At 37.5% G+C, this 19,492-nt stretch overlaps 5 protein-coding genes across 7 annotated transcripts in view; 3 read left to right on the forward strand and 2 right to left on the reverse strand.

Moving 5' to 3' along the window:
* The window catches only part of LOC125801343 (zinc finger protein 239-like), a 210,248-nt gene that overhangs the window by 110,725 nt on the left and 80,031 nt on the right, over positions 1 to 19,492 (reverse strand). The window lies entirely within an intron of this gene.
* LOC125780521 (zinc finger protein 239-like) overlaps positions 1 to 19,492 on the forward strand; it is a 115,594-nt gene that overhangs the window by 84,205 nt on the left and 11,897 nt on the right. The window lies entirely within an intron of this gene.
* LOC125801126 (uncharacterized) overlaps positions 1 to 19,492 on the reverse strand; it is a 101,347-nt gene that overhangs the window by 51,881 nt on the left and 29,974 nt on the right. The window lies entirely within an intron of this gene.
* On the forward strand, positions 604 to 5,301 carry LOC125801677 (uncharacterized). The gene is made up of 9 exons (XM_049478475.1): positions 604 to 630; positions 1,248 to 2,571; positions 2,832 to 2,971; positions 3,065 to 3,269; positions 3,387 to 3,491; positions 3,580 to 3,773; positions 3,870 to 4,011; positions 4,097 to 4,744; positions 4,922 to 5,301. Exons 1-9 carry the CDS (start codon positions 604 to 606, stop codon positions 5,146 to 5,148), a joined length of 3,012 nt encoding a protein of 1,003 aa, XP_049334432.1. The 3' UTR covers positions 5,149 to 5,301.
* On the forward strand, positions 5,314 to 8,202 carry LOC125801438 (uncharacterized). Of its 2 annotated transcripts, XM_049478180.1 has the most exons (7): positions 5,314 to 5,586; positions 6,035 to 6,126; positions 6,398 to 6,517; positions 6,612 to 6,659; positions 6,769 to 6,837; positions 7,282 to 7,347; positions 8,150 to 8,202. In XM_049478180.1, the coding sequence occupies exons 1-7, from the start codon at positions 5,337 to 5,339 to the stop codon at positions 8,192 to 8,194; spliced, it is 690 nt and encodes a 229-aa protein (XP_049334137.1). In that variant the 5' UTR covers positions 5,314 to 5,336; the 3' UTR covers positions 8,195 to 8,202. The 2 variants fall into 2 exon arrangements, 1 of the variants encoding a protein (XP_049334137.1); XR_007438698.1 differs by having other exon boundaries at positions 6,769 to 7,347.

The raw sequence follows: 19,492 nt of genomic DNA on the forward strand, positions 1-19,492 counted from the left end.
TCGAAAGAATAGGTTTAATAAAATCTGCCAAAAGTGTTGCCAAAATCTGTTCTGTGTTGGTTAATTACACTTTAAATGATCAGGTTCAGAGCCACTTGTGTACTATTTACTCTATTTACTCAAAGGTATTCCACCTCAAACTGAAAGTCAAGCATAGTTTACATATAAGGTAAGAAAATTTAATTGTACTTTTGTTAAGTATATCTAGATCAAAAGATTAAGTACAAGTATATGCCAAATATGCCTAGACTTTTCTGTATACTTGTCAGTATAATTCAAGTATACTTAAGTATAATTATATTTAGTATGTCACTATTATACTAATAGTACTCTTGAATAATCTTCTTTTTTGTAAGGGATGATATGCATGTGTGTAAGTCTGTAAGTGTATGTATATACTTGTATGTGTGTGTAACTGATTATATAAGTGTGTATTTGTATGGGTTGTTTTGGGTGTGTTTAGGGTTGGGGTTCATTTGGTGTGTTAAGTGGTGTTTAGGGATGGTTTTGGGGTCCAGTGTTTTTAAATAGAGGACGGTGGTTGGAGGGGTCGCTGTCGACCCTCAGCTGCACCAGCTGTGTTGGTTCTCTGAGATGTAGAAGATGGGAATCCTGAACAGGCTGAGGACAGTAAAGTGCTGCAGGAATGCATCCAAACAGCAAGAATGAGTTCTAGAGGAACCTTTGGACTCCAGAGCACGTTTACCTATTCCATCACCATCAGCCCTGAAACATGCTGTGCTCTGTGAACAGTCATATAAAGATCCTGCATAGTTACTGTACAGTCACTAGGTGATTCATCTTTAAATGCAGGCTGACATGAAGACAGGAAAGCTTGATGTAGTATTAGGTTAATTGCATAGGCAGGAACCATTGTTCAGTCAAGGGTTGAACTGGGGGGACCTAATAAAGAGGAGTTCTAAAGTGAAGCTGGTGGGTGGTGTCGTCTGTTGTTGTCTCTCGCTCTTCAGAAGGTTTATACTGAACGGTAAAACTGAACATGGTGTCAGAAGTGGGATAGGAGTAAGTTCTCCAACGTTTTGTGTTTCAATACCACTGGCGAAGTAAATAAAACAAAACGGACAAAAACTGGGTTACCGCACGGTGGGTGCTTGGACCCCTATAATCGCCATTTGATACCCGCGAGTTTGGGGGGGCATATCCAAGCGGTTCAGCATTACAGCGCGGCAGCATGAGCCTGTTCCAAGTCCCACCACCGGATACATTGGAGGGTGCACTGACTGCAGCCTGCGGGAAGGCGGAGTTGGACGTCCAGCGCGTCCAGTCCCGCCCACTTTGTCCACGTCACGCCTCGTCAGTCTCGCGAGCTTGACGGTCACGCCTCATCAGTCTCGCGAGCTTGTCCTGTTGATGACACCACAAGAGGACCTTCTTCCGCTCCCACTGCTTGTACTTGCACAGAATCTACTGCTCCTACATCTTCTTCTCCAACTCCTCCTCCACCTGTTATTCCTCTACCACTGGTTCCTGATTCTCTTCCTCCAACTTCTCCTCAGCCTACTGATGCTTTACCACCACAGAAACCACCCAGACTCTGTGGACAGAGGCAGCACACTGTCATGTGTATTCATTGTGGAATAGAGATAAACAAACGTAACTTAAGGGTACATCTACTGAGGAAACATACTGACAATAAGAAGGATATAACCGCACAGCATCATCTTAGTTGTGAGTGTGTTGATGCTACGAATGGCATTTTTGCCGTAGCAAAGTCATTTACAGGCCCCAATACACCTATTCACGTCATTAAAAAGAATTGGGGTATGAATCAGCAAACAAGATGTGAAATGGATCTGTGTAGGATCAACTCAGAATTTGCACAAAGAAGTAACTTACATCCATTTGAGTGTCAGCATGTTAAGTCCCTCACCTATTGCCCACCTGCTAAAATTTATTCTCCTACTCTTGAAGAGGATACTTTGACGGAAATGGTTCATGATAAGTGGTTTGGGAATGATAAAAAGAATCTATGTCTGCAACGGCAAAGAGAGGCAAATAATGGACGAGCCCCTCTGTCATGCCAGGTTACAGTAGGTGGGCCTCCATCAAAAAGATTTATTTCTGTGTTTGAGCCGAACATTTCTTATTATAGCAGGTTAGGTAGAGGGCTTTTTTCCTTTGACACAAAGAGGATTGAATGGCACTGCCCATGTGCAAAGTCTAGGCAGTCTTGCATTCACAAATGCATTGCAAAGTGGCATCTGTTTCAGACGGAACAGATGCTTTTCAGACGTGTTCGGATAGTGGAAGATGATATCCAGGAAGTATTTACAGAAGGTACAGAGGATGTGGAAGAACAGCAACTGGATGAAGGGCCACGGTATCCACCGGAAGATGCACAACTCTCACGAATGGTGCACTATATCTTCAAAAACAAGAAGCTTCCTGCAGTTCTCCCTGCTGATGTAGCCAATGCAAGAAATGTTTTCCCAAAGCACTTGGTTCCATTGGAGACCATTTGCACAGAATGCACAGAAAACACTCTACTTAGTGAACCTCAGCTTATCACTTCAAAAGCAACAATCTTGACTATGACAGATGTCATTGAAGGTATGTTCATGTGTTTGTATGTATTTATTTATTTAAATATTTATGTAATCTAAAGTTATCCTATTATGAATTATCATGATTTACTACTGCTTCTACTATTGCTCACAATGTCTATTCTGACAATAATTTTATAATTTAAATAACTAATATCTAATCAACATAAAATATTGTATCCAACAATATTGGACAACAAAATGTGTACCAAACAATAGTTCTTTGAATGCTGTTGACAACTGTACATTAAAAATTGTTTTCATTAGGGATTTCAACATACTGCAAGTGCTGCTACAGGTGTGGTATGATCTATCGCTACCAGGAATGGTCTGATGGAGTTCACAACTATGATGACCACATACTTCTGTCCTTGCATCTCTGTATCTTCCTTCGCAACAGTCTCCAAGTATGAAGTGTTTTCAGTCAGTTTTGCTATGTGTACTGTTTTGTTTTGAAATGTTACACAGTCTATAAAAATCTTATCCATCAAATTTTTCAGACTCACCAGGCTATTGGAAGTGCTGTAGAAGCATTAGAGAAGACGTGTGGTAAAAGATTTCCATCACATCAAAGAGTGTTGTATGCGTATCTCCATTTTGAGGCCCTGACAGATCACTCGTACACTTTTGCATGTGTAACGTGTGGTTACCATCCTGTAACAGTTGTCATGGACCTTCATAAAAAGGGAGTCTTTAGTATGCCTGGTAAACACACACTCTTCTCACAAATATTAGGTTTGCATTATTTATTATAAATATTTATAATTTTCTTAAATAATCCATTGTCCGGTGTTTTGTGTGGTTGTTTTGTTTCTTTCATAGTGAGCAACATTGAGGTACCACCTCAGGATTTTGATGGGAAAGTCAATGCTGAAGAGTTTTGGGAAGGGGTATCATTGGAAATGATCAGTCGTGGCTTGGTGCCAAGTAAGTATAATCAACAAGTTGTGCAACCTGTTTGCCATCACACATCATAAACCACTTCAGTTATTATGTTCATTTTTATCATTTTAAGGCAATAGACAAAACCCATTTGTGGTTTGTCCAAGCTACCATTACTGGGCCCCATGGATTGGTTGCCACACAAGAAGCACCAGTATGGTCTTAAACACAGAGTACAGTAAAGTCCATACAGCCCGCACTCCAGATGAAGCATCTGACTTCAACATCACAGAGGACCGTCTCACAGACGAGATTCTTAAACTTAAGGTATTTACAGTTGTGACGTCATTTCCATTGTGTGTGAATATTGTCATGGTTGGAAAAAATATTCTACATAGCTAATCTTGCTGCTGTATACTACAGATGGAAGCTGTGCGTAGTTTATGCAAGCAGTGTGGCATAGACTCCAAGGGCTCCAGAATGGACTTAGTTATGAGGTTGCGCCAAGAAATGCAAACCCGAGGAACATATGACAAAATCTTTTCTAAGGTCTGGGGAGCATCTGGTAAGATAATTGATCATTTGTATGCTTGATGCAGTACTGTATTACTTTAGCATATACTGATTTTATTTCTTGTTGCCTTCACCAGGTGGATGGGCTGTGGTTACCTGTCCCTGTGCTATTGTGTACGCCGTAAAATTTAACCTAAGGGCAGAGAGCCCAAGAGATTTTGCAGACATTCTATTATCAATGACTCATTTCCCCAATCTGACATTGTATGATTTTGCCAGAGGGCTGGCAACCCATACAAATCTGAGGGAGCCAGAGTCTATGCCTTTTAGCCCCTATGAGGGCAGGCTGCTTGAACCAACAGACAACAATGTCAGACTGGCTTCAGCAGGGCAGATTAAAGTGAGTTTGCCTTGGCTGACAAGTAAAAAGGTTGTACCTGATGAAAATGGTCACCCCCTGACAGGGTCATCAGAGCATTATGCTCTATATGACCGCTTCCATGAGGCAAACACAAAAGACAAAAAGGATGCTTTGCGCAAAATAGAACTTATTCCAGAGGTATGTGGCTGGGTCAATAGCCAGTGTGCTGAGCAGCTTTTTGCTGGCATGAGGAAGAACAATCACTTCCTTAACATGATGACTCCCACATCACATTTATTTTTAGTGCGAAATATTTTGCACCACTACAACAATGCACGCAACACAAAGACTCTTGAAGAGATGAAGAAAGCATTACATGTTGGAATGGAAATAGAGTTCAATTCAAGGGGACAGACAGTAATGGGTATGTACTTTTTTAATACATCATATGAAAAAACTATACAATAAATAAACTATAAAAATTTGTTCTGATTTATTCTGATATTATATGCACTCGTTGCCCTAGTACATGTTTTAAAAATTTCTAAGGTGCCTAAAATCATGTGGAAGCATCCTCAGTAGATTCCTCTGGTGTGTCCAGAGCAGCAGCAGCGGCCCCTGGAGTGTCCACAGCAGCAGCAGCAGCAGCAGCGGCCCCTGGTGTGTCCAGAGCATCAGCCACCCCTGGAGTGTCCAGAGCAGCAGCAGCGGCCCCTGGTGTGTCCAGAGCATCAGCGGCCCCTGGAGTGTCCAGAGCAGCAGCAGCGGCCCCTGGTGTGTCCAGAGCATCAGCGGCCCCTGGAGTGTCCAGAGCCATGGGCGTGGTAGTGGGGGGAAAAGTGGACCTGACTACCCAGGGCCCGAGTAGGGAGAGGGGCCCATGAAAATCCTGATTTTTTTTTCGCTCACTTTCCTTTGTTTACTGGCATGGATAGGGGCCCATTAACATAGAGGGTGTACAGGGCCCAGAATTTGCTGCTACGCCCCTGTCCAGAGCATCAGCAGCGGCCCCTGGAATGTCCACAGCAGCAGCAGCGGCGGCGGACCCTGGTGTGTCCGCAGCAGCAGCAGCAGCGGCGGCCCCTGGAGTGTCCAGAGCAGCAGCAGCGGCCCCTGGTGTGTCCAGAGCATCAGCGAACCCTGGAGTGTCCACAACATCAGCAGGGGCCCCTGGTGTGTCCGCAGAAGCAATATCGGCCCCTGGTTTGTCCGTAGCAGAAGCAGCACCTGTTGTATCCATAGTACCTCAAATAGCACCAAAATCTGGTAAGTAATGTGATATGCATGTTTTATAAGGGTGTGATGAGTCAATAATAAAGCTGTTGCATGGTACAGTGAATTAATCTGTGACTACCGACACCTTTTCAGATCTTTTGTCAGAAGTTTGTTTAACTTTTAGGAACCCTTCTGTTTGATGCACAAACATTTGTGCATGGCAGACATATTTCTACCAATATGCCAAATTGTTTTAATTTCTGCATGTGTACTTCTCAACTCACAGATACTTAATATTTCACAGTTGTTTGAGATTGCAGCTGTTGAAGGCAACTGAATCCTTGTACTTCATATATCTTATACTTACTATGTTACACCTAGTACATTTCATACTTGCTGAACTTTAATAATATACTGCACATGTCTGAAAGAAAGATCCATGAACATGACCATCTAAATTTGTTAATGATAAATTGCTAGTTCTTTTTGTTTTTTTCAGTGGCAAACTGTTGGAGACTGACACACTTAGACCATATATGTGCCAGCAGGAATATCTGGGACTTCAAACTTCACAAAGGACTGGAGACACTGGTATGATTCAAAATACAAAGTGGTAACCATAATAAAGAAAGACTGGTAGCTCTAAGACATACACACTCCATCACAGCTGAGATCTACTTTATAAGACAGTTGTCAATTCAGTGAGCCACAGAGATATGAAACTGGCCTTGGAAGTTGGTCACATATTGCGAAATTAAGAATAAGTACTTCTTTGTCCATTAATATATAGAGGGAACTATATGTTCTTCTAACTCACTAGATCACATTTTCAATTTTAATATCCAAAAATTGTTTTTTTTAGGTTAATTCTGCATTGGATTCCACACAGTCCCCCCATGAAGCCATAGGTTCTGTGGGCGGGACTGTATTGAAAAGGTCGGACTTCATGTCCTTAGGATTGGACCAAGAAGTCGAGGCAACAGTCAGTACAATTTTAATTTTACATTTAGCATTTTAAATGGTTCTGCAATTTTTAGTCACATTTTAATGCTTACAATCTTCTGTCCCTCATGTAGATAGCCAACTGTTGCTTTTCAATGATATGTAAAATTGCGGCACAGCAGGTACGTCTGAATATTGATAGTAGCTATAATGCAGTTGGCAAGGTACTTATAGTACTTGCTTAGAAATTGGTGTTTGGTTTTCATGTTTGAAAGTGTTATTTTTTACCAGGGAAAGGATGTCCATGCTGTTGATGCTTATGTGGTGGCTCTCAATGCGGACCCATTGTTGTCTCTACCTGTAAGTGATTTTTATTTATTGATTCATTTATTTTGCTTTGATGAATTATGGTATAGAAAAGTATCACTTGTTCTTGCTGCATTTTTAAAAGTTCACATTTACAGTATGGCAGTGTGGCAGTCACTATGGAAGATTTTGCCCAAAAGTTTGGTTTCAGTATTTATTTATTTTTTTAGTTATTTTTGGATCATAGGCTGGGTAAACATAGGCTCTTACCTTTGTAGCTTGGATATTACCCATGTCGCTATTGCTTTTCATACACTTTTGCTTGAATAAAGATTTTAAAAATTGCCATGCAGGTTTCTTAAGCACTTATTTCTTGATAAAAACAATAAAATCCAGTGAATTTTGCAATGCAGTTGCTCAAAAACCTCATTTTTGAGAGCAAATCTTCCAGGCAACCACACATATACAATAGTAATTTTGACCTCTTATCACCAATAGTCAGATGCAGCATCAAAAGATTGTATCCTTTTCCCCGTATGGAAACCAGGACACTGGCTCCTATGTGTAATTTTTTTTTGTCAGTATCATGTTTCAGGTTTCTCTTTTGTGATTTGTAAATCCTTTTCATCTTTTCTCACTTTTTTATATTCAGCTAATACTTAACTAGATCCCAAGCAGAGAAAGTAGTCCAATGCAGAAAAATGCACATGCTGGTAATAAACATGGTGTAGGAGGTTCACCATATGTATTTTACAGGTTCTCAAGCCAAAAGTTAAGAGGATTCACATTCTCGACTCCTCTGGCCCTAGTGCTCGTGGAGATATTGAGTGTTTATCCATTATCAGGTTCAAATCTAATATTTAGGAACTGTTCCATGTTCCTTTCCTTACAGTTCAAAGTTCAAGGTTCATTCAGTGTTTGCTTTCTTGCTTTGTTGTTTCCATTCGGTTGTTCAGGGACTGTTCAGTGTTCCCTATAAAGTTAATTAATTGTGTGTTCTCTGAATGTTATTTTTTCTGAATGTGCTGTTTTCTATGCCTGTGACATGTTCAATGTTCACACTGTACGTCTAGGTACTAAAATCTGATTTTTTGCATTGAATAATACATGAAAATGATCACAATGATATATATATATATATATATTGGTTCATAGACAGATCAAATCCACTGATAAAATTAATGTGGGTTATTTTTAAATGCAGTGTGAACATAGCCTAAGTGAACCTTAAAGGGTATGACAACACCTTTTGTAGCTTGGGTAGTGAGGTAGAGCAGGTTTAAAAAACACTCCCATGGTTTGTGGATGTTATGTCACATTGTGTATGGTCTTTTTTCATCATGTATTTTCCTTTTGTCATTTGAAGCATGCTTGCTACAAGGCTTGTTCCAGGATCCTGGATAATTGCTAGAAATGAGGTACAGAAAACTTAACTTTAGGGCAACTTAAGTGTGTATACATTATGTATTACTAAACTGTTATTAATATGTGATATTTGACAGGCTGTTCCAGTACAGTTTGGGAGTTCTGACTGTGGAGTATACATGCTTATGGTGAGGTATAAACTAACCAATGATTGTTAATTAGTTTGCTCACTACCTTCATACACAAAAATCAATTGTTTGATAGTACCAGGTAAAATGGCCAATACTCATAGTGAAATTAAATTACTGATTGTTTGCAAATACAATGAAAGGAGATTGTGCTGATTTTCTTGTATTGTATATGACAGTATGCACTATATGTTGCCCATGAATGGACCTTCGACTTCACTCAGGTCAGCACTAGATTTCTCGTCTTACTAAGGATATGTGCTTGGTGAGGATATAAATTGTATTTAGAAGTTTGTCTTCTCTCTCTTAGCATGATATGCCTAGCATAAGGAGATGGTGGGTGAACCTCCTGATCAACAACATGACACATGGAAGGTATGTACAAAATATTAATGAAAGAAACTATTTCAGGTGTTTTTACTGCTATGACTTTTTTTTTTGTTTTTTGTTTTTAGGAATATATGATATGATGATATCCCTGGACAGTGCATGGAGCAGGAATAACAGCGATATCATCTCTTGTGTTCCTAAAAACAAAATGTATCAGATCAGTAAAAAACAACTGAAACCAGTAACTGGTTCTGTTCATTTTTAGGAAGAGGAGATATGATGATATCACTGGTCAGTGCATGGAGCAGGAGTACCAGGGCCCTGAACAGGAGAACTCTGAATATTTGATGGTATAAGCATTTATACAGTCAAAATCTAGACAAATGTAATCTCCTGAATGTTAAACTTAGAAATGTTCACCATAATGTTATTTAAGATAATAGTGTTGTATTTCTTTACCATTAGTCAAAAGATGAGGAGACTGTAGCTGCCAGGACAACTGGGCACCACTACAGGGTAAGTCTTTTGATGCTGTTGTACCTTTGTGAGTTAAGTAAATTTGATACCAAACCTTTTTTTATATTGGGCAGTGTGGTGTAAAAAACTTCTATCTTTATTTAGAATCTAACTACCCATTGGAACATTATCATAACTTTTGGTGCTATATAAGTTTCTATATAGAAGCATACAACATATATACAGCACATTTTCCATCAATCTGAAGAATCTTTTCAGCATGAAAGGGTTATTTGAGTTTCATGGTTCTAAATAGACTCACTAATGTCTTTACTAAATAACTCCTGAAGTAGTTCTGTATTCCTGAAGAAGCTAGTACTGCATTACAGATTTTTAGAATTTGTGTTTTGCTTTTTATATTCATTCTAGGACAGCAGATTATACCGTGACAGCTTGGAAGCGCAGAGATGGTGCAATGAACACAGGAACAAGTTTTGCGGAGATGTTGCACCACCTCCGATTCTAAACATGTCTGAAGAGGAGATGGAAGAGGCATTTCAGAAACTGGACACCCTCAGTATACACACTGATGAGGACGAAAGATCTGATGTGCTTAGAAACTTTGGCTTTTCGTTTACTGATCTGAAAGACATGGCTTTTTTTTTAGATAATGTCAGAGAAAAAATGGGCAAAAGAGTCTCCTGCGAGTTAATTTAAGTTTTTATTTTAATTCATTATTTTCTTTCAAATTATTTTCTTTCAAAGCTTACCAGATGCCTGTGCTGGTTGATATCACATTAGGAGTGTTTTTTTTTTTCAGCATCTTTTTATTTCATTTATTTATACTTTTGCAAAATACTGTTTGTTTTATTCTGATTCATTTATTCTGTGTTCAAATAAAATCCATTTGTAGAAAGGGCACCTGTGTAAGTGTGATTCTACTTTTAAATACCATTACAGTCAGGGAAATGGTCATTTATGCTGCTCAGTTCCACAATATCAGTCGTCTACTGTTTTCAACAGTTCTTAGCTACAGAAATAAGAGTAAATGATTAACTGTTGGTAGATATATTGACAAATATAGTGATTATAGTTGATTTGAGAAAATCTAGGAAATGTGATTGGTTTTGACATTATTTTTACCTTGTTTTATTTTTTAAATGTTTTGTTTAACCCTTTCAAACCTGAATTATCTCCAGTGGTGGGGGAAAAAATCTATGAATGCTGTTTGCTGTCTGTAATTCACAGAAAAGAAGACTCTAGTATTCTACTATAAAATCTATATAGCAAATAAATCCAATTAACTAAAATGTTTAATAATCCCTAAACAGTAAAAAATATATATTAAAAAGTGTTCTTAGTCACATTAAATTAGTAAAACAGTAAAAAATATATATTAAAAAGTGTTCTTAGTCACATTAAATTAGTAAAACAGTAAAAAATATATATTAAAAAGTGTTCTTAGTCACATTAAATTAGTAAAACATTAACTGTTGCTTTGCCTCAATGGTTTTAGTACTAACGCTACAGTTTCATTGGTTAATAAACTTCATTGGCTGATTCATCATCTATTCTGATGACAACAGCTCTCAAATAGTATTATATGCAAAATAAAATGGTTAAAATAAACAAAATACATGATGTCCATTGTAATGGATGCAGGATCTGAAAGGGTTAAAACAATGAACCTCTAATTTTAAGGGTTCAGATATAACTTTACTCCTTAAGTGTTTATTTTTAATAAAGTCTGACTGGGTCAAATGTATGGCCAATGATTTCATAACTAAGATTAATTTACAGGTGGAATATCTTCTCTTTAGTAGATAGCTTGTAGAGGCAGAGAGTAAAAATCATACACTTCAAATATGCTTGCACAACGATTTTTATCTTACCCTAGAGTCTGTAGAAAATGCCAGACTAATGTATTATTAATCGATGGAAAAATGCAACGTTTGTATATTGGTTAAACATTATATTTAAGGTCCGAATAAAAACGACCGCTGTGAGAACTGCCTTGTTCTTTGTTTACTTCCGTTCAGAGGGGGAGCCAAGACATGACGTGGACAAAGTGGGCGGGACTGGACGCGCTGGACGTCCAACTCCGCCTTCCCGCAGGCTGCAGTCAGTAGTACTTGAAACTCGAGCGCAAAAAACTCAGTCGAGCAGAAATTGCTGCTGCAGGTAATTCACACAGCGCGCGAGGAAAAAAAGCCCCCGAGAGGAGAAAAATTAAGCTCGAGAGCAACTTTTTCTTCAGCGCGCACACCATTCCCTTTTTTTTGCTCATGAGTTTCCCATTTGCGCTTGCGAGAAGGAAATTTATACACGCTAAACGTTAAAACAAGCAGGTTATTTTTTTTCACCTGGTATTTTTGCGCCCTCGACTTTTGACATTAATGTGACGCCATAGATTTCCCTCTTCTGGTTCGAGCAGTAGTCATTTTCGTTCGAAATAAGTGAGCTTTAGACAAAGTAGTAGCTGCTTAGAAGTTGCAAAAGTTTACCATACAGTCCGTTTTGGAAAAAGTACAGTTAGGTATGCCATTTTAAAGAAATAATGTCACGACCACCTGGAGCTACGCGCAAACGCAGCCAACGCGCTCCATGTCCAACCGGAAGTCTGAGTATTTTATATTCTTAAACATTGTTAATTATATAAAAGTAGTGGACAATCATTGTAAATTACGTTACTGTCCTTGGTCTATTTTGGTTAAATGATTGTGCATTGCATAGGCGTATTACTGATTTTTGTGTTTTTGCAAATCCTCTTTGTGGGTAATATCAGGAGGGTGTGTGTAGGGGGCTGTTTCCAATAATCCTTAAATACCCTAAAGTTGTATGAATGGATTCCAGTTAGGCATCATACTTGACCTGTTCATATGTTTTTTTTTTTCTTTATTTTGTCTCCACCTGACTGTGATTTTGGCAGTATGTTTTTGGAACCTTACTTAAGCTGAAATATAGTATCCCTTTCCTGCCAAAACACCCAGAGAGAGCGAGACCAGGGCCCTAGATTGTTGAACGGGGACTTGGGTCTTTTTCACCAATATTTCTGGTTATAAAGCAGTCAAGGAAATGGTCATGTGATAATCCTGGCAAAAAAATCCACCTGCAGAAAGTGGCAAACCTGCAAATAGATAGCTTTCAGTTGTTGTTACATTTGTTTTTTAATGTTTTATAATGGTTTTATGATCAATTTATAGAAGTGTTTCATAAAATTGTTTGATGAAATAGTTTCATAAGTATTTTTATAGAGTGATTGAAAAGGCTGTTTTATTTGTTTATCTATTTGTTAACTGGAAAGAAAAATAAAACAATAATATGCAATATGTGGTTGCTACATTCATTCAGGTTTTAAAAAAAATGACAATATTGTAAGTAATCCAAAGTAATCAGATTACGTTACTCACTTGAAGTAATGTAACTGATTACGTTACAAATTACATTTTGAGTGATGTAATCAGTAATCTGTAAGGGATTACATTTTAACCTTCCCAACATTGGGTGTATGAAACACTGTTCTGTGAGGTGTACTGGTGTATAAACCACTGTTCTGTAGGGTGTACTGGTTTCTGATTTCTTTCTTTTTTTATTATTATGGACAATATGAAAAATGCAGGAAAATGCAGACTAATGTTTTCTTGCAGTTAAATATAAATAATATTAAATAAAAATATTTTTTCTAAATTAATTTCCACACAAAGTAAACAGGTTGAAGAGAAAGAGGGATGGTGCTGCTTCAGTTTGGTGGACCAAAAAAATAAAAAAATAAAATAAATCCCCCTTCCCAGTATGCTCTAAATCACTTAAATGCGATCAAATTCGTTACTGTGCATTTATATTGTATAAATAAAAATTTGTGCTATTTTAATTATTCAGCTATAAGTGATATAATATTAATTGAAACACCTGAGGTCCCAGCTTCCCAGTATGCTACAAATCGCTCACATGCAGTAACATTAGTTAGAGCTGCATTTATACTGTAAAAATAAATATTTGTGCTATTTTAATAATTCAGGAAAATAATATTTAAAGAAGTCAGGTCGCCCAGCATCACAGACAAGAGTCCAGATTGCGTGCCTTCACTTCTGAAGAGCGAAGAAGCTTGTACATGCTTGTAAATGGTAAGTAAATAGCTTTTACATGTTTTTTTTTGTGCAGAGAAGAAACAATAAATGCATAATATTTGCTAGGTTTCTTGGTGTGCTTAATACATGGTCCTGTTGTGTAATGTTAAACTGATATCTTGTGATGCAAGGGTTGTCGGTGTGGTTGGTGGATTTCTTACAAACTGCAAAGCCAGGGGGGAGGGGCAATATAGCTAACTCTACTTATATACTGTAGACAGTAGATAGCTAACCTTACCTAGCTACATCTGCTTGATCGGCACCGAAAGCTACTGATAGAAATCAGACATACATTGAGGTAAGAAAAGATTGCAATACTTTTCTTGTATGACTGATAGAATAGATCCACTGAGGTAAATCTGTGACTAGGTGGCACCTCCTAGTGCTGAAATATATGTATGATTACAGTATCACTGCTGATGTAGCTAGATTAGTGAGACTAAAATAGCACTGCTATAGTAACTAGCTAAGATAACAATATATGTGTGACTAGAATAGCACTTCTGAAGTAGCTAGTTAACCTAGATTAGCTAAATGTGTGACTAGAATAGCACTTCTGAAGTAGCTAGCTAGTAAGCTAACCTAGATTAGCTAAATGTGTGACTAGAATAGCACTTCTGAAGAAGCTAACGTTAGCTAACATAGATTAGCTAAATGTGTGACTAGAATAGCACTTCTGAAGTAGCTAGCTAGTTAGCTAACCTAGATTAGCTAAATGTGTTACTAGAATAGCACTTCTGAAGTAGCTAGCTAGTTAGCTAACCTAGATTAGCTAAATGTGTTACTAGAATAGCACTTCTGAAGTAGCTAGCTAGTTAGCTAACCTAGATTAGCTTAATGTGTGACTAGAATAGCACTTCTGAAGTAGCTAGCTAGTTAGCTAACCTAGATTAGCTAAATGTGTGACTAGAATAGCACTTCTGAAGTAGCTAGCTAGTTAGCTAACCTAGATTGGCTAAATGTGTGACTAGAATAGCACTTCTGAAGTAGCTAGCTAGTTAGCTAACCTAGATTAGCTAAATGTGTGACTAGAATAGCACTTCTGAAGTAGCTAGCTAGTTAGCTAACCTAGATTGGCTAAATGTGTGACTAGAATAGCACTTCTGAAGTAGCTAGCTAGTTAGCTAACCTAGATTAGCTAAATGTGTGACTAGAATAGCACTTCTGAAGTAGCTAGCTAGTTAGCTAACCTAGATTGGCTAAATGTGTGACTAGAATAGCACTTCTGAAGTAGCTAGCTAGTTAGCTAACCTAGATTAGCTAAATGTGTGACTAGAATAGCGCTTCTGAAGTAGCTAGCTAGTTAGCTAACCTAGATTAGCTAAATGTGTGACTAGAATAGCACTTCTGAAGTAGCTAGTTAGTAGCACATACCATTGAGACTACCATTAGACTAGGACTAACAGGACAAACGTACATGAATTAAGGACCGGTGTTCTGTCGAATTGTGCTACCTTGTCGAACTGTGCTGCCCTAATGTATATTCAAGTTTAAAAATACAACAGAAGCACTAATTTAAGGCATGTACGCAGTCAAAGTCCAGTAGATGTAAGTTATTAGATTTGGATTGCATAAATTATTGTATCATGGCAAAGTTATGGCAAATAGAGCTCAATACAAACTGCTTTTGATAATAATTGTAATTGTTTGTTTCCATTTACACTTTTGTGCAGTGACCGGTCGTCCAGGTTGTTTAATGCACATAAACCCCCCCAATACAGATTAATTATAAATAAAAAACACAAGAAATAATTAAATTGTGTAGGTCAGTGCATGCGCAGTACCGTTGGGAAGCATGTATCGATGGGTAGCACAATTCGACAGAACACCGGGTTTAGTGTGTGTATATTAATCATGGTTTAAGAGGACATGGTTTACTGTACTTGATTATACAATGTATGAGTCAGTAAGGAATGTATTTGTGCTAATGTTCAGTTTGAATTTTTGTACTTATTAGGAGTTAATATATTTTAAACTAGGAGAAATAGTACTACTTCATAAGAAATGTACATGTATAAATGAACAACAATTCTGAAGTAGCTAGATTAGCTAAATGTGTGACTGGAACAGCACTGGCAAAGTAGCTAGCATGATGGGTCACTATGATATCACTGCTAAAGTAGCTAGATTAGCTAAATGTGTACCTAGAACAGCACTGGTATTGTAGCTAGCATGATGGGTCACTATAATATCAGGGTTGGTCTGTGTAAATTAAATTAATCATGGTTTATGAGGACTTCAATGGTTTATGGTTTACTGTACTTTATTATACACTGTATGAGTCAGGACGGAACGTATTTATGGCAATGGCCAGTTAAATTTGTGAGTTAATTAAGGTTTAATACGACATGCTATAATTTAGGACTAATAGTACACACTATAGATAACTGTACATATCAGGAATATCATCAGGTTTTAGGCTAGGACTAACAGGACAAATGTACATGTATTAAGGACCAGGTTTAGCATATATTAATTATGGTTTAAGAGGACATGGTTTAGGGTACTTTATAATACACTGTATGAGTCAGGAAGGAACGTATTTATGGTAATGGCCAGTTAAAATTGTGTGTTAAGGTTTGTTGTAGAAAAGAAAATGTGAGGTGGGCTACCCCCACCTCTCGTCCGGGGTACAACTCCCCTGCGTGTTCGTTTGATAGAGAGAGTCAGACAGTGGAGTGAAGTTGAAAGCAAACCAAGTATTTATTACAAACTGAATATTCAGGAGAACTAACACATGAAAGACCGTCTAACAGCCACCCAGCATAAGTTCTGACCCCCCTCTGATCTGACTCCATGTTTTATACCCAAAATGACGTAAGCCTGTTGATGAGGCGTTGTTAAAATCATCTCATGTTAGCATGCACGTGTTAATACTGAAGTTTCACGTGTCTGACAGGACCACTAGTGTTTGACCTTGACTGTGTTCTTCCATCCTGGCACTATCTGTGTGTGTGCGTCACCCCCCGCTTTGAAGTAGAGGTTTTTTAGGGAGGCACTCACTCACCAAAAGGCTGCTTTGATCTAATAGCCTTTTTGTAGCAAATTAGCCCCGTACCAGTCGAATTGATGACCGTTAGTTAGGGTCATGCAGTAAAACAAAATACTTCAAGCCTGAGCTACATCTCATATGTTATATGTTAATGTGGGTTAATTTGTCATATAATAGAGTCTGTGTTAGTCACATGCCTGATTAAACAATGTTTTACTATATGTGTAAAGGATATATTGTGATTATTGGTTAATCTTCTATATAATTGCGTGTAAAATACACTGTGAGTAAAAATGATCAAATACAATGTGAGTATTGGTTAATGCCTATACAATACAAGGTTTCACACAATAATTATGTAATTATAGATACTAAGATAAGTAATCATTATTGAAAGATATTTGTCAATACACTCAAGGTAAAATAAACAGTTACTCTTTAATTCTCCCTTTTGACGTATCAACCAGATACGTCAACACATCGTAATTCCTCCAAATATGTATTTACATATGTTCAACACTTGATAAACATATGTGTGAACATTTAGCTAATGGTGGGAGCGAAAACCTGTTCCGGCAGCCTTCCAACCAATTTATGACAGGAAAAATTCTCCCACGGTCCCTCTGCCACCAGGCGACCAATAATTCGAACTCTATCAAAGGAGGAAGTGACATCATTGCAATAAAGTCATCCCCAAGACTGGTTGGTTTACAGCATTTCCTCCTGCTCTTCCTCACACTCCAGTATAGGCCGACCCCCCCCCTTATGGTCTATTGTGTTTGTTTGTGGCCTCGTCGGTGTCGATGGTCGGTTTATCTGTAACTCTAACTTTGATCCATCCGACAGGGTCGTTACCATTTACATCCACCCTGACCCCTATGAAAAATGCCGAAGTTTTGTCCCCATTAGGATCGGATTGCCACTCTAATGCAATGGTTATTAGATTATTTATCGCACCATTATCCCTTTGTATGTTAAGTTTATTTCATTTCTCCCGCTCACGAGTCGCCCAGCGTTTGCTTGGATCCCAATTGACATGTGTCGACCTAATTACGTGTTCCCACTTGTTACAAGGTCTGGCTTTATAAGCTGCTTGGTCGGCGTTATGGGTGATTCTCATGAAGCTGCAGGGAACATGTCCATGACAATTTTTAAAATCAGTACTTAATTCACAAAAACTCTGATATTGTGTGTAAAGCAAATAGGTAGTACTGTATGGATCAATTGTTCATATAAAATTATTTTTATATAAATTAAATAAAAAATATATGGAAATTCACATTACCGTTATGTGTCCGTACCCCTTCCTTCTAATTTTAAGTTAAACCATATTAAAAGTACTAAGCATATCGAATCAATAAAATAGATTAAAGTCATTTAAAATATCAACATTTATACATAATATAAATATTTTTGGTGTTGAACAAAAAATGTACTTGATTTTAAACAAAATAACTGTGTCCGAACAATTTTTTCTCATTACCGTTTCATGATTTTACCCCCCTAAAAAAATTACACTGTGCCTTCAAATTGATCAGCTATCCCATGATGCATCAGTTCAGACACAAGCTTCAAAATGGAGATAAGGTCAGTTAGTCACTATTCTCTCCCTTTGAGAAATCTGTGTTAATATTGCTAAAACTGTCCTCAATTACACTGTGTATTATCATTACCATTATGGTTTAATACTCATTACTTTTAAAAATATAAAAATAAATTATTTCATGAATATTATCACAATATAAGGCTTTTACAGCTGGCAAAGTTATAGGTTGTTAGCATATTAGCATTTTAAGTTATTTGTGAAATTAGCTAAGAGCATCTCATTACCGTTTAATTGTGTTCTCATTCCCGTTATGGATCTAAAATGTTAATTTTTTTTAAATGTTTCACATCTTATCATAACTTTTCGTCATTTTATTATAGTATACCCCTCACCTGTTGTCCACATGAGTTTGTGATCAAACATATTCTAAAATAATTTCCATTAATTAAAAAAAATTAAAAGATATTTTACAAATGTTGTATCGGTAATGAGAGTTGCTTAACTATAAATAAATAAATAAAAAAGATCAAAGTAATTGTCAAGGACTGTGCTGTTAAGTTGATGGGATGTGTTGTGGAAATATGAAATCAATCATCAAAAAATGTTTTGAACCGTTGATCTAGCTTCGTCATTTACTGTAACGGTAATGAGAATTATTCTGGATCATATAAGATTCAAATGATAATAAAATTCTATTAAAAAAAATATGAAAAAATAAACAACATAGTAAAATGCACATTCTATTTTAGCTTCTCAACTTGAAAAAAAATAATGTTGCAATGAGGTGAAAAACTTTTTATGTTAATGTGAAGGTCTTCGGGAGAATCACCCTTATGGTTACACTTAAGATTATCATCACGGGACCAACACAAGTACACCGCTTCCCCCTTGGACCCCTGCTTACCACAAGTAACCACGTCGCATAAGTTCACTGTCCATATGGTCATCTCACCCCAATAATAGTCTAATTCTATACCTCCCCAGCGCCTGATGCATTTTGAGTTAGGCTGATTGATGGTTGATCGTTTGGTTCTATTAAGCCGTGTGGGCTGGTCTTTAGTTGTTGCGTTTGTCGGGTGTACGGTTGCTGATGTGTTTACAATTGTTCCCTCTACCGTTGTTAGTTGTTCTTGTTTTGAGACAATGGTCAGTGTTATTATCATTATACCCATGAGGGCAACTGTTATTATTATCTGGAGCCATATTGGAATAACCAGAGGAAATGCTGGTTCGTTATGGTGTCCGTACTTTTACCTGTCCCACTCCCTTTTTCCGTACCAAGCCATTATTAAACCATAAAATGTTTTCCCTCTAAGTTTTCCACTATTTAGTAAACTTGTTATCTATAGCTCTATATGTGTAAGTGTTAAGGTTACAGAGTGTATATATTTTTTTTTTTACAATTTCGTTTTTTCAAGAGTCTTTAGGCCACCTGTAAAGGAAAGCAATGTTCAGTACAACCTGTAAAGAAAAAATAATGTGTTCCCCCCCTAATTTAGCAAATCACAGTTTATAACCCTATATGTGTAAATGTTAAAGTTACAATGCGTGTTGTTCGTTTCTTCTTTCTTCTTGTTTCACGGTTCTGAAGGTAGACTACCTCAGCCCCACGTACGAAGAGCTTTATTCTTGCTCTTGGTGTCTGCAATATCAGTGAATGAAAAGTATGAGTTGGTGTGTGATAAGACTATGTGTGTTTTTAATG

This window comes from Astyanax mexicanus, chromosome 4 (assembly GCF_023375975.1).
Source record: "Astyanax mexicanus isolate ESR-SI-001 chromosome 4, AstMex3_surface, whole genome shotgun sequence".
NCBI classification, from domain to species: Eukaryota; Metazoa; Chordata; class Actinopteri; order Characiformes; family Acestrorhamphidae; genus Astyanax; species Astyanax mexicanus.